The following is a 14569-nucleotide window of genomic DNA, read 5'->3' on the forward strand; positions in this document are numbered from 1 at the left end:
TTTCCTGCCTTGCAGGCTTGCACACGTACTGCACGTGTACGTTTCGCGCAGTGGTAAAAAATAATGTTTATGTCATGACGTCAAGCTGTGATAACCATGATGTCATAATGATGCCGCAAATAATTCGCGCCGGCGCCGCCGAGGCGCCGCGATGGCTGTAAAAAAATGGCGCGCGAGCTTGTACTTTTTTTTGTACTTGTAGTACGCGAGTGATACATGACTAGACTAGACTGTGATCTCCGCCGATGACCTGATGACCACACACACGCAGCTCGATCGACATCCAACGTGTTTGTAGGTGCATGATCCACATCTGATCTGAGCTGAATGATGAACGAGCGATTTGCAAATGTTTTTTTGTTTGTTGTGTCTGAGAATATTCTGTGAAAGAAAGGAACCTTGGTACTTTGAAGTAGACATCGCTATTAATTTTGTCTCGAAGTTCCTGCTTATTTCTTGGAGAGGAATGGTAAGTATCCAGTAGTAGCGTCCACTGCACTTTAGTGTAGGACCGAAGCTTTTGTGACGGCCAACGCGTTTCCTGCTGCTTCCTTCTACTGCAGGAGTCTGTCTCTGTGGGCGACTCAGCTGTTGACCTCTCGGCTGACCAGGGTAGCTTGGATAAACAGCAGAACGTCGCCGAGGATCAACCGGAGGCTATGGAGGCCGAGGAGACGGCAAACAGTCCGTCCCAAGTGCCTGAAGGGGAACCAGTGAATGGAGTGGCGACTGAGAACACTGGCAATGGCAACACTGGAGATGGTGAGGTCAAGTCCAACTCTGTTGACCAGAGTCCTTCTCGTGTCTCGTTGCCAGCTACCACTGGTGAAGTTACTGCAGCAGAGGAGGTCGGCGATGGAGCAGATAAAAATTCAGAGCCAGCTGCAAAAGCCACTGCCGAGGTGGTCGCTACAGATGGAACAAAAACAGCTGAAGAACCGACTACTGCCCCTGCCCCAACCCCAGCTGCACCCCCTGCTCGATCCTCCCGCAAGCGTGGCTGGGACCGTTTAGGTATGTAAACATAACTGCTTGCCTGCTTGCACACATCCACTTACGCACACACCCCGATACGTACACGCGCATGCACGCACGAGCGCACACACGCACAAGCATGCACACACACGCGCACGCACACACATACACACACACACACACACACACACACACAAGCGCACAAAATGTTCGCACATGCTTGAGTATGTGGTTGCCGGTTTTCATCATACAGTGCATATTCCATACTGTGACTTTGGGCTATGCCTGATGACAAGTTAAATTATTATAGCACCTTGGTTTTGCTCCCTCTGTTGGTATGATTATGCTTGTAGATGATCCAAGTGACCCTGGCAACGGTGGTGGTGGAAAGAGTTTTGCTGATCTGTCTCCTGCTCAGAAAGAGTACTTGGACCGAGCCAAGAAGTTCTGCGCTGAGCAAACTGCCGCATTCGTACGTACATGTGCTCCGCTTTGCATTTGTCGGCATACCGTGTGTAACGTGGGGGGGGGGGGGGGGGGGCAGCGCTCATTTCCTCTCTGATCTAATATGCTGCTGCTGCCATGTCGATGCTTACTCTTATGTTTGGCAACAGGCACATACGTATAGTTGACGTAAAGCTGGACTGTGTAGACAAATGTTTATTTCCAGGATTGCTCACTCTCCAGGGTTGCTCACTCTCCAGGGTTGCTCAATCTCTATGCGTGTGTACTTGCACTGCAGAAAGCTTCTCAAGCTGCGCGTCAGCAGGCGCTGATTCCCACGCCGCAGATGCCCACCACGTTTTCGCCCCAGCTTCAGTTGCAGAAGGCGCTGCAGTCGATGCAGCAGAACGCACAGCAAACGCTGCAGAACGTTGCACAGCAATCCCTGCAGAATGCCGTACAGCAGCAGGTGGCAGCCCAGCAGCAGGCACAGCAGCACGCCCAGCAGCAGATTCAGCAGCAAGTCGCTCAGCTGCAGGCCCAGCAGCAACAACAGCAGGCGGCCGTGGCCGCTGCGTCTATTGCTGCAGCTGGCGGTCAGGCAGGAATGGCCAAGAGAGTAAGTTCGGTTAAAAACCCTGTTGTGTGAGCTTTTCGTGTAAAATTCATTTTGATTGATAACTGTTCGGTAAGGGGCCGTCCATAATTATCGGTGTTTTACACGAAGAGAAAACGTTTCGTTTATGGGTGATTGGGTCAAGGGGAGTTTCGTTTTTGAAATATATTGATATGTGAGACATCAATTCATTCTAGCTGTCAAGTCCATCTATTTTTCGTTCGGGGGGGGGGGGGGGTGGTCCTAACTAAACTCGTTTCGTGAAAATTATCGATAATACCGGATAGCACCTAAAGATGATGCTCATTTATCTTTGAACCAGGCCAAACTGGAAGAATGAAGGAAGTAGTCCATTTGCGTCTTTAGACCTGAAACAAACAAAAAAAGATTTTCTTTGAGTTCAGCCCTACACTCGCACATTTGCTTTTCATTACCGAGATCAACGTAAGCGACCGACGAACGAAAGGAAAAGTTGTCCTAATAATCAAGACCCACGCTGACAGTTGCATTTGGTCTCAAGTTTAATAGGGGCTGAGCTTCTTTGTTTTTTGTTTGTTTGCTCGTGATGTGTTTGTGTGCGTTGCTGACTGTAGGTGATTGAGATGCAGGAACAGTCCCAACGTCAGCGTGCCTTCCAACTGATGTGCAGGTATGCGTGCGGGTTGGTGGTGGTGCTGGTAGTGGTGGTGGTGCTGGTGGCAGTGATTGTTGTTATGGCGGTGGTTGTTATGGCGGTGGTGGTGGTATGTTGTGGTGATGCTTGTATAGTTGTTGTGGTGGTGGTAGTGGTGGTGGTGGTAGGGGTAGTGGTTGTGGTAGTGGTGGTGGTAGTGGTGGTGGTGGTGGTTGTGGTGGCTGTGGTGGCTGTGGTTGTGGTGGCTGTGGCTGTGGTTGTGGTGGCTGTGGTTGTGGTTGTTGGGGTGGTGGTGGTTGTGGTTGTGGGGGTGGTGGTTGTGGTGGTGGTTGTGGGGGTGGTGGTTGTGGTGGTGGCGGCGACGGTGCTGGTGGTGATATCTTTAAATTTACTTCACCAAGTGAACATAGTTTTTTTGCTGGTTGGATACAAAAATGTAGCCTTTGAAAGTTTCCCGGATGCCAGACCCCTCCTCTCCTGACTGCATAGACACTGTGCCGTTTGTACACCATCCTTTTCATGCTCGTGGCTGTAGCGAGTACTTGTCCTGATACATGTAGTCTATTTCGTTGTCATTTAGTCTCTCTGTCTGCCTCTTGCTTTACCCCGGCACGCAGAGTCTATGTTGGAAGCATCAACTTTGACATGAAGGAAGATCAAGTGAAGCAGGCGTTTGTGCCGTTCGGTCCCATCCGCTCGATCGACTTGGCTTGGGACAACGTAGCCATGAAACACAAGGTACGCCCCCGACTGTGTATCTTGCCATGTATACTCATATACCTCCCGACACGGAAGCGACGGGCACTTCGGTCTGCTGGACAATCTTTGGGGCGAGTTTCAGTCGAAATATTGCTACTCTCTTGTCACTTTTTTTGTGGAAATATTGACGACATATGCTACTCGATGTCTATGGGTACGTATAAAAGAGCTGCATGTTGTGTGCATATGCTGATTTCGCTACTATCCTTGTCTTGCATGCTGTTGTCGTTACAGGGGTTTGCATTCGTCGAGTATGACTGCCCTGAAGCTGCTCAGATCGCCCTAGATCAGATGAACGGTGTCATGCTGGGTGGGCGCAATATCAAGGTATGCGATGACCTGTGGAAGATTAAAGCGTGCTCTCTCTCTCTCTCTCTCTCTCTCTCTCTCTCTCTCTCTCTCTCTCTCTCTCTCTCTCTCTCTCTCTCTCTCTCTCTCTCTCTCTCTCTCTCTCTCTCGCTGTCTATCTATCTATCTATATCTCAATCTCTCTCTCTCTCTCTCTCTCTCTCTCTCTCTCTCTCTCTCTCGTTCTGTCTCGTTCTCTTTCTTGTACGAAGAGGCCGACACACAGCTGTACTGTTTTCAGGACAAAGCTACATCTGCATGTGTTCCTGACTGCTCCTGAGAACTAAAGCTTGGGTGTTGAGGTGACCTACGAGGAGCTCTTGGGCTAGTGTTCAAACGCTGTGTGGCCGCTGTGTCTTCCGCGTGTGTATGTGCGGGGTGTCGTGTGTGCTTGTGCGCGTGCATGTTATGTGGTGGTTTTGGAGCATGCGAATGGCCGGACTTTTGTGCGTGCGTTTGTGTGTGTGTGTGTGTGTGCGTGTGTGTGTTTGTCTGTGTGCTTGTTTGTTTCTCCGCGTGGTGTTGGCGTGTGTGTTTTTCGTCGTCGTCATTGTCGTTTGTCTCGTCGTTTGTATGTTTCCCCGTCGTCTCTTTTTGCCAGTGCTTCTGTGTATCTCTGTATACAGTCTGCTATTGTCAGATGATGAGTCATGATGATCTCATGGTGATGTCATGATTGAGTCGCCACGAGTCACCACGCGCGGTCACGCTTGCTGCCCGAGCATAAAGCGGGCCGAGCTGCATCCTCGCTTCTTTTTCTCCGTCTCTCTCTCTCTCTCACTCTCTCACTCTCTCTCACTCTCTCTCTCTCTCTCTCTCTCTCTCTCTCTCTCTCTCTCCCTCTGCCTGTCTTTCTGTCTGTGTGTTGTCTTGTTGTTCCGTGGGAGTGTGTGCCGGTGTGTTCTGTGTATTTCACCGTGGTGCGTGGAGAAAGCATGTGCGCGCGTATGTGTTCTTGAACAAGTGTGCCAACGAGCAGAGAGGGGTAAAGAGGTGTGCGTTGTTAGACGTGCACACGTAGTAGAAGTGCGACGGTAAGCCTTGTCACCGCCAGAGAACCAATGACTTGTCTCGATTGTCACCAATGCTGCCTATCAGTCTTTGTTGTGCGTGCGCGTGTGTTTGTGTGCGTGTGTGCTGACCTGATCTCTTAGCCGTCTCCATCTCTCCGACACACACACACATACGCACCCGGTCCATCGGCTTGTACTTGGCAGCATGGCAAGGCGCAATGTGGAGAGAGTAGTTGTACTCCCCGCGACAAGCTATGGAGCTGGCCTAGCTTGGAATCACGAGCGACTGCTGGCAATTGGATTCGTTGTTGCTTGTTATCAGCAATTGTGTTACTTCGTCTCATCTGTTTTCCCTGCCAAGTGCAAGCCGATGGTTCTACCTTCCATTGGTGAAAGAGTCTACAGTGAAACCTGTCTAAAGCGACCGCTCAAGGGACCTGAAAACCGTGGTCTCTGTCACCAGGTGGTCTCCTTATCCAATGTCATTTGACTGGAAATAGCATCCCTTGGTCCTGGCTTCAGTGGTCTTCTAGGACAGGTGGTCGCCTTATCCAAGTGGTCTTCTAGGACAGGTGGTCACCTTATCCAAGTGGTCACCTTATCCAAGTGGTCTTCTAGGACAGGTGGTCTTCTAGGACAGGTGGTCACCTTGACAGGTTTCACTGTACTCTTTCTCCGCCCCCGGCTGCAGCCCTGTCTCTTTCTCTCTTTCTCTCTCTTCCTGTTGTGTAAGAAGCTAAGCCACCTGGGTATGTGACGTGTGGATAACACATTGCTTTGCCGTCTTGTTTTGTGCAGTGTGGCCGTCCGAGCAGCCTTCCCGCTGCCGCGCCGGTCATAGCGCAGATGCAGACGGAAGCAGAGAGCTACAACCGCATCTACGTAGCCTCTATTCATCCAGATCTCAATGAGACTGATGTCAAAAGGTGGGTAGTATGTAGCTTTACAGTCCAGTCATCCAAGATACTACAGTAAAACTCCCCAGGTCCGGGCAGGTCGGGACCGAGCACTGCCCGTAACTCAGAACTTACTGTGTCTACTGCATCCAAGATACTACAGTAAAACTCCCCAGGTCCGGGCAGGTCGGGACCGAGCACTGCCCGTATCTAGGAATTGCCCGTAATTTAGAACTTACATACAGAACTTAGTTCAACTACTTCTGTGTCTACTGCATGCAAGTAAAGATTTGATGCCTGTTTTGGGGCCGTTTTTCGTTGATAAGCCTTTTTATGGCTCTAGACGAGTCAGAAAGGTGTTTGGTAGGCGGACGTGTCCTGTTCTGGGGAGTTTTGCTGTAGTACTGCTGGCTTTTCGAAACCCGATTTTGGCCATATTGAATGCCTGAACCCACTTTCAACTTCAAAAATCTGAGTTTTGGATCTGCTTCTCCATACATTTGCATGGCATGCCTGTCCAAATTTTGCTAAACCTTGCCTGAATTTCTAATTCCCTGTCTTTGGACTTTTCTGGCCTCATATCCGGCAAGGAATAATTGCACGGGTCACGGAATGCAGGATGTCCCGATAACACCCGAGGACTCTGTCCCTTGGAATTCCTCCTGTATGAACAAGTCATTATTTTCACGTCATCGTTCAATTTGAGCTCGTTGGTACGGTGTGTCTTGTTGCTGTCCAGTGTGTTTGAGGCGTTTGGCAAGATCAAGGAGATTCAGCTGGCCACGGAAGGCGTGGGTGGCAAGCACAAGTATGGACAAGTAGTTTGACATCTTCAGATGGAAGCACATGCATGACCTGCGATCTTTACACATTTTCATTTTTTAGTGTTAACACACATAGAAATACCTGGTTTGAATACAAAACTGATGTGAATAGAAGCCTAGCCCTTACATCGGCTTCTATAGGAATAAGCCCGGCTTTAATACGCGAAATTACGGCAATTATTCACCTCAGTAGTGATCATGCTCAATTGTAAATCGCACCCCCTTTTCGGCCGTGGAGTTTAGTGTGAAAAGGTGTGACTTCTATTCGGGGAAATACGGTACTGCTCTCCCTCCTTGGTGTTCATGTGCTCCTTCCATGTATTGCCGTCGTGCTGTGTTGCTCTCCCTCCTTGGTGTTCACGTACTGCTTCCGTGTATTGCCTTGTGCTGTGTGTTGGTACAGGGGGTACGCGTTCATCGAGTATGACACGAAGCAAGCATCCACCGATGCAATTGCCTCTATGAACCTCTTCGATCTCGGAGGACAGTTTCTACGCGTGGGAAAGGTAGAGGCTTTATGTATGGCAGAAAAGAGGACCAAAGAGCTACAAGTTGCGCTACAATATCCACTAACACCACCAGTTGCTTTACGTTTCTTCTTATAAATTAATCCTTGGCTCTCCACCCGACTCTTTATGTATGGCATTGGTTTTCGTCTAGGTGACTCTTTACGTCGCCTTCTTGCTGGGTGTTAGGAAGTGGTGCTTGAGGGTGAGCTTTGAAGTGCTGTACAGTGAAGCCTGTCTATGCCGACTGCTCAAGGTACTTTCAAAGTGTGGTCTCTGTAACCAGGTGGTCTCTGTAACCAGGTGGTCTCTGTAACCAGGTGGTCTCCTTATCCAGTGGCAGTGCCATTTGACTGGAACTAGCATCCCTTGGTCCTGGCTGCAGTGGTCTTCCGGGACAGGTGGTCTTCCGGGACAGGTGGTCGCCTTGACAGGTTTTACTGTACTACAGTCCATTTCAAAACTATAGACGCGTACCTAGGCAAAAACCGTTATGCCAGCATCTATACCACATAAAATCTGTGATCACATTGTGCATAATTTTTTCCAAATTGGGCGTCTGTTATCCAATCGTTTAGAAACTATATGAGAGTAATTGTGGAGCGGTCCTGAGCAATATTCCGAAAACTATTCTCAAAAAGTTCCAGCCAAATTTGAAATATTTCAAAAACCCTACGCGTCTATAGTTTTGAAATGCACTGTAGTACATCTCCTTGCCCCTCAGCTTTTTCTGCTCTGTCCTTCACTTTGAGTCCTGGGTCCTGGCACCATTCCATTCGTCGTGACTGTGCTTGAGTTGCAATGAGACTCGCACCTGTACTCCATGGGCGTACACAGTACGTGAAGAACTGGAATGCGAAACCCGATAAATCCGTTTCATAACTTTTCGGATACTGGCCGAAAAGGATCCGTTTATTATAAGTATTTTAAATTGGTGGTGTGAGTGAACATTATACTATAGTGCAACTTGTAGTTCCTTGGTACCGTAGAAGCCCCTGTATACGCCCACTCGAAATTACGCCCACCCTCCGTGTACACGCCCAGTCAGGGGAAGTCCACACTTTCGTTTCAAAATAGCGCCCATGTCCATGTATAAGCCCAGGTATGCCGGCAACACTAGTACATGTAGGTACTGATAGCCAATACTTACTGCTATCCCTTTTCCAAGTATACGCCCGGTTCCGAAATAACGCCCCTGCCCTTGTATACGCCCAGGAAATCGAGGCTGCTATTCTATACGCCCGGGGCCTATACACTGGCTTTTACGGTAGTTGTCTTTGCTATAAATAAATAATTATTTATAATAGTTGCGGTTTGTATCTAAGATTTCTAAATCCGTATTTGTGTTCCAGTTTTGAATGGTTGAAGTCAGATTTGAATGTGAAATTTTGCCTGGTGGTGCCCATAGACCTTTTGATTAGACTGAGTGATCTTCTCACTTTTGGCACTTAGCAGGTTATGCATCTCAGCTCTTCACATCTTACGTTGGTGTTGTTCTGTGTACTTTCCTTCTCTGCGCGCTATTTACCCCCCGTGTGTACTGCTGGCAGTGTCTGACTCCACCGATTCCACCGGGACAGAATCCACAGACCTCCGGCGGCGGTCTCGTCCCGCCGGTGTCCGTAGCTGCGGCCGCTGCTGCCGCTTCGTCTGTGCCTGGTGCAGCACAAGCTCAGCTTGCTGTGTCCGCTATCCAATCCAGACTGGCAGGCAAGTTACCGCTCTCTATCTCTGTATTCTGATCTGTTACAGGGCAATCTACTTGATCCCGCTCACTGCGAATCGCCACCTTACCTTTCTTTCTTTTAAAACTCTCTATCTTTCTCTCTCTCTCCCTCTCTCTCTCTCTGTCTCTCTCTCTCTCTCTCTCTCTCTCTCTCTTTCTCTCTCTTTCTCTCTCTCTCTGAGCATATCTGCTTGTTTGTGTGTGTGTGTGTTTGTCTATAATTATACTGCTTCTCTAGGTTTGGATAATACGACCACGAGCACTCCTACCAGTGGCATCGGAGGTCTTGGTGGCCTTGCCGGCCTGGGCGGTATGGCAGCCGGTATTGGTGGTCTGGGTGGACTTGCTCCTGGCCTGGGTGGTGTAGCTGGTCTCGGCGGAGTTGGTGGCCTCGCTGGCCTGGCCGGTCTCGGTCAACTGGGCCAGCTGGCGAACGCCGCCAACCTGCTGCGGGCCGCCAATCTGCCCGGTCTCGCCAGCGGTTTGAACTTGGGCAATGCGCAGGCGCAGACACAGCTCGCAAACGCACAAGCAGCAGCTGCCGCCATCACGGGACAGAGTGCCGCATCTGCCCCTTCTGCGGCGCCTCTGATTGCAACAGCTCCACCGACCGCAGCGGAGATTGCTGCAAAGCAAGGCAAGCCCGAAGCGGCTCTCTCCACCGAGGAGAACATCGCCATTTCCGGCACCAACGCTCGCTTCATGTTGATGCAGAAGCTTCAGCGTTCCAATGAGGTTAGTGGCAATACGCTGTCTCTAAAATTCCAGTGAGAAAGCAGACTTGTCACAGATTCTTTTGATAGGCGCCGTCCGGAAACATCAAGGCCTTTTTGATGCAGCAAACGAAGCCACGCACACATTCACGCTCACCTAGTAGACGCCCATTTAAATGTTTGCTAGATCCTGGCTTGGTCTTGTGGCGAAACTTTGAGATGTACATGTAGGTTTGTTGCAGCCCCTCCCTCGCTCAAACCAAAAAAATGTATGAAATATCGACTGCGAAGAGAGGTTGGGCTAACTGCCGACAAGAGTACATGAAACCCAGAGTATGCAGCTCTGATAGGTTGCTGTCATGGCAAGGTTCCGCGATTACATCCGTTTAGTAATGTAGTGCGTACACTAGGGCTGACCCGAATTTTCCAGCTGAATCTCGATATTTTGCGGCATAATTTTGCTCGTGCATCGTCGAAATTTTGCTTTCATTTTGCTAGGCCACTCGATATTTTGCTCCCTTTTTGCTCCAAAATTTGTGTCACGTGTGAGAAAACTGACCAAAAGTGGGTTACGTGTTGGCAAAAATGAGAAAAAGTGAGTCACGTGTTGGTAAAACTGTGCCGAAATGAGTCATGTGCACCGTATATGTGTAAAATCTCCCAGTTCCCAGCCAACACACCGATATTTTGCTCCATTTTGCCAGCAAATTCCCTTTCAAAATTCTTCGATATTTTGCTAGAAGAATTACTAGCAAATTCGGGTCTGCCCTAGCGTACACGCAGGATTCCAGCAGATCTCTTTCTGCACAACTGCAGCTCAGCTGTACGCACTACGCCACTTCCCGCCTCAGATCTGCACCAAATATTATGATGTAGTTCCGGAATTTCGCTGTGGCATACAGCCATGCAGACGAGGCCAGAAGCGGTACACTCTGGGCTTCATGTACTCTTGCTGCCGGGAAAGTGCTCATTGCCTGATGATTGCCTTGGCAATTTTAACCCGTTGCATGCTGGGCCCCTTTTCTCCAATCCACTGGCTTTCCACCGCACTGACTCTATTGGCGGAAAGTTTGCACTCACAGCTCCGAACGAAATTTATTCTCATTTCACTCCACCTTGATGGATTTTCATCATCCTGGGCTCGTTGGAAAGATCAGGACCAAGCAAATCCATCCTGGCAGCTCTCAGCTCCATAGACACATCAGGGCCACTTCCACCTCCTCGCCAAACTACTCTCGGAACGGCACAACAACTCAATTTGACAGTCTTGTTCGGCTTCTTGCCCAAATTCAACCGATTTTCGCGATTCAAACTGCCCTGCAAAGCTGAGATCCAAGCGCTTCATTTGATGTCCATCACGCATGCGCCGTGCCAAAGGGAAATCCCCTGGCACGCTCCAAAAAACTACGAAGTCGTGAACAAAAAAAATCGCGTTCGCTCTGGGCTGTAGTATAGTGTTGAGATGTGTCGGCTGTACTCTCATTGTGTGTGTGTGTGTGTGCACGCGTGCATGTGTGTGTGTGTTTGTTTTTTCATCTGCTCATAGTCGACAGTTGTTGTACTGCGTGATATGGTGGCTGTGGAAGACCTGGATGAGGAGCTGGAATCGGAAGTCACTGAAGAATGCAGCCGGCATGGCAAGGTACGCTAAGCATTGTGGTACTTGCTCTCTCTCTCTCTCTCTCTCTCTCTCTCTCTCTCTCTCTCTCTCTCTCTCTCTCTCTCTCTCTCTCTCTCTCTCTCTCTCTCTCTGTCTCTCTCTCTCTCCCTCCCTCCCTGTCTCTCTCTCTCCCTCCCTCTCTCTCTCTCTCTCTCTCTCTCTCTCTCTCTCTCTCTCTCTCTCTCTCTCTCTCTCTCTCTCTCTCGCTCTCTTTCTCTCTTGTTACTCCACGAGGTCCAACGGCACGAGTTACGACAGTTCACTGCATGCTTGTGTAAGGTCTCGCTCGACTGGGTCTACCTGGTTTTAGTTTTCGTTTTATTGAGCATTGTTCTGTTCTGTGTCGTAAAGTCCAAGAATTACCAGAAAACGAATGTCACCTGATACAGTTAATGTCGATATGATTACGCAGATGTGCTAGTTCACATTCACGTAGTCGACTGGACATGGATCTCTTGGAAGTCATCTAATAGCTTGTGCCGTTCCATTGTGTGTGTGTGTGTGTGTGCGTGCGTGTGTGTGTGTATTCAGGTGCAGCGCGTTGTCATTTACCAGGAGCGGCAAGGCGAGGAGGATGACGCTGAAGTCATTGTCAAGATCTTTGTGCGCTTCTTCGAACATGACTGTAAGCAATGGCTAGTTCCTTCAAGCTACAGCTATTTTAGTTGTGCAGTGGTGGTTCTGTACTGGCGCAGGATATGTGGACCGTGTGTGCTTCAACCTCATGTGCTGTTATGTTTTCTTTTTCATTTTCGCATGTGCTTCCGCCTCAACTGTTTGTTCTAATCTCTCTTCCTGTGCTGTGTGTGTGTGCATGCACGTGTGTGTGTGTGGTTGTGCGTGTGTGTACTCTTTGTGTTCCCAGCTGCCGTTGCTGCCATCAAGGCCTTGGACAACCGATGGTTTGGTGGGCGCGTCATCAAAGCCGAGACGTATGCCGAGGAGAAGTTTGAGTCGAATGATCTCTCTGGCTGATTTCAATCTCTGCGTGTGTTGTCGCGAGGTCTACTATTGAAGTACGGCTCTTTGGGCAATCGACAACCAACGTTACCTGTTGCGTCATGTCCGTCACCTTGTTTGCTATCACACGGGATCCAGTGTCCAGCGTTCTTCTATACAAGAATGCCCCGTTTCTCTCTCTCTCTCTCTCTCTCTCTCCCGGGCAGCCTTTGAGACTGCAGCACTGGACATGGCCCGAAAGTGCAGCATTTCGCCTCTACCAGTCGGAGAGAGTTTTGTGTGCTTTTTCCTTGGCTTTGCTTGCTCTATTCCTACGTAGCTGCGTTCATGTCTACAACGACTGGGCGGGTGATCGTCGTGTACGTTCTGTAATCGGTTTTCATTTTGACCAATGTACTCAGTGCGTGTGTACAAGGGTTCCTTCTCAGTCTGTTGTTTTCCTTCGTTAGACTGATGCTAAATGAGACTTGCGCTCAAAGTACAGCTGTTGTTGTAATCCAGTTGTGTGTGTGCACGCTTAGAAGTTGTGGCTGTGAGTAGTTGTGCTTTGTTGCATGCGGCTGCGGGCTTGTAGATTTGCCGAGATCTTTGCTGTGCTGCCCACGGCACGTTTGTAGCGGGCGCATATGTATATGCGCGTGTGTGTGCACGCGCATGCTTTTGTGTATGTGTGTATATTATGTTTGTGTACGTGTGTGGTGTTAGCGCTCGAGTGATGCGCTGGGCAACATGATATTGCGTCCTCTCCACTAGAAACCGTTCTTTTGTAACCTTCAACGTGCCAAGATGAATTTCCGGTGGCGTGTGGTATCGCACCATCCAGCCAGGCATCCGCCTACTCATTTGCCCTTCTCTTTGACTTTCTCCCTCTGCGCATTGTTGTCCTGTCAAGAAGCTTGTGTGTTCCACATAACATACGACCCACATTCAACCCTGGTGCTTATTATTGACTGGAAAGCATGCCATCATTGCCATTGGTTGGCGATCCATTCCCATGCTGTCTCCTTTTTCTGCTCAAGTCTTCCGGTGCTGGCCTTTTCCACGATTTGCATCTTTCTTGAACAATCGCCAGCTGTGGGTACCCGTACATGTACACTGTACACTCACACTCGTCACGCTCTATTACCATGATTGCTATCCTGGAAAACTTGCAGAAATTCCCCGGCATACGGTGGTCAGTGTGCTGTTGTTATGTGGGTTGGTTGTGATTCCGTAGGACGATGACCCATCATGCATATCATGGGCTGGCTCCAACTGCTTTGGAGTAGATCACTGTATGCCGCGCGGACTAGTCAGGGAGCCGAAATCTGTAGGATGCTTTTTTATTATTTTCGAGACTTGTCGTTGGCGAGTTCATGGGTCTGGAAAGGCATGCAGTGTACTAGTAATGCTGTTCAATGCTGTGAGCATAAACAGCTTGTACATTGTCCTCTTGCTGTGGCCATATTTAGAAAAGCGATCCTGTCAGCTTTTCTATTATTGTGTTCACATGGCAGAAAAAACGACATCGCTATGCTACGTAAGTTTCTACGTAAGGTGCTCGGTATTTCACTTAGGCTACGTAAGTCTCTACGTAAGGTGCTCGGTATTAGATCTACCAACGCTTGGTAGCCGTGTGCTGTGCACGTGCACGGCAGACATTGTGTTCAGTGCATGCAGTCCGCGGATCCGTGTTCGGATGTGCATGCGCGAGGAACTTCCTTCTTTGGAACTGCTTCTTGCATGAGCTGTTTCGGATATTTCGTCTCATGGCCTGGCTTATTTCGTTTCGGCGCTGCTGAGACCTCCTTTCGCGGAATATTACTCAATGACAGGTGAGTTGACCAGTTGCCTTTGATTCATTCAGGAAAAGTGTGCTGATTTTGGGGCGGAATGCAATAAATAATGGAAAAGTTGACAGGATCTCTTTTCTAAATTTTGCTTTTCTGCTGCCGAGCTGCGAGGCCTCCTTTTACGGAATACTCGATGACAGGTGATCTCTAAGTTGACCGGTTTCCTTCGATTCATTTGCTTATGTTCACCTTTCATTTACGGAAACGTGTGCTGACTTTATTCGGATTTAGATCCATTTTTATCTCTTTGCCCTTGTCTACAGTGTGCGAAGAACGCGAGTTCAACTTCCTGACGGTAAGGCTTATGTTAGATGTGTTGTCGAAATACTCATATTCATTGTACATTGGTACGTTACAAGTAAGGCACTGGTCAGTGGCATACTATCGTTGGCAGTTCCCAATCTGGAGGGAAAGGTTCAAGTACCAATTGACCGAGTTTGCAAAATAAATTCGCATATCAGGGGAAATCTCTATTGTGGAGAGGTTCAGTAACTTGTTTGTTTCATACGAAACAAGCCAATGGGTGCAGTCTCGTCTCGTGAAAATCTCGTACTTGTATGATTGGATTTGTTTAGTCAAGTCTGGGCTGTTTGATTTGTGAGTACCGCCGAGATTGCACTGCCCCAAATAAAGTTTCGTGCCGCCAAAGCAAGAATTACGATC

The 14569-nt window shown here is 49.0% G+C and overlaps 1 protein-coding gene across 1 annotated transcript; it reads left to right on the plus strand.

Moving 5' to 3' along the window:
- Positions 1–313: 313 nt before the first annotated feature.
- Positions 314–13255, plus strand: LOC135826065 (poly(U)-binding-splicing factor PUF60-like). Its single transcript, XM_065338706.1, has 15 exons — positions 314–469; positions 564–1014; positions 1329–1447; positions 1718–2038; positions 2629–2684; positions 3287–3407; positions 3663–3755; positions 5588–5715; positions 6425–6493; positions 6913–7015; positions 8566–8725; positions 8980–9476; positions 11001–11096; positions 11646–11739; positions 11980–13255. Exons 1-15 carry the CDS (start codon positions 350–352, stop codon positions 12087–12089), a joined length of 2538 nt encoding a protein of 845 aa, XP_065194778.1. The 5' UTR covers positions 314–349; the 3' UTR covers positions 12090–13255.
- Positions 13256–14569: the final 1314 nt, after the last annotated feature.

The sequence above is a fragment of the Sycon ciliatum genome, chromosome 10, assembly GCF_964019385.1.
Source record: "Sycon ciliatum chromosome 10, ocSycCili1.1, whole genome shotgun sequence".
Lineage (NCBI taxonomy): Eukaryota > Metazoa > Porifera > Calcarea > Leucosolenida > Sycettidae > Sycon > Sycon ciliatum.

Excerpts from the sequence above, each read along its gene's own strand:
- LOC135826065 (XM_065338706.1), top strand. The coding sequence starts at position 350 with ATGTTTTTTTGTTTGTTGTGTCTGAGAATATTCTGTGAAAGAAAGGAA. Across the intron at positions 3,408-3,662 it reads ACGTAGCCATGAAACACAAG|GGGTTTGCATTCGTCGAGTA; the intron begins GTACGCCCCCGA and ends TTGTCGTTACAG. Across the intron at positions 5,716-6,424 it reads AATGAGACTGATGTCAAAAG|TGTGTTTGAGGCGTTTGGCA; the intron begins GTGGGTAGTATG and ends GTTGCTGTCCAG.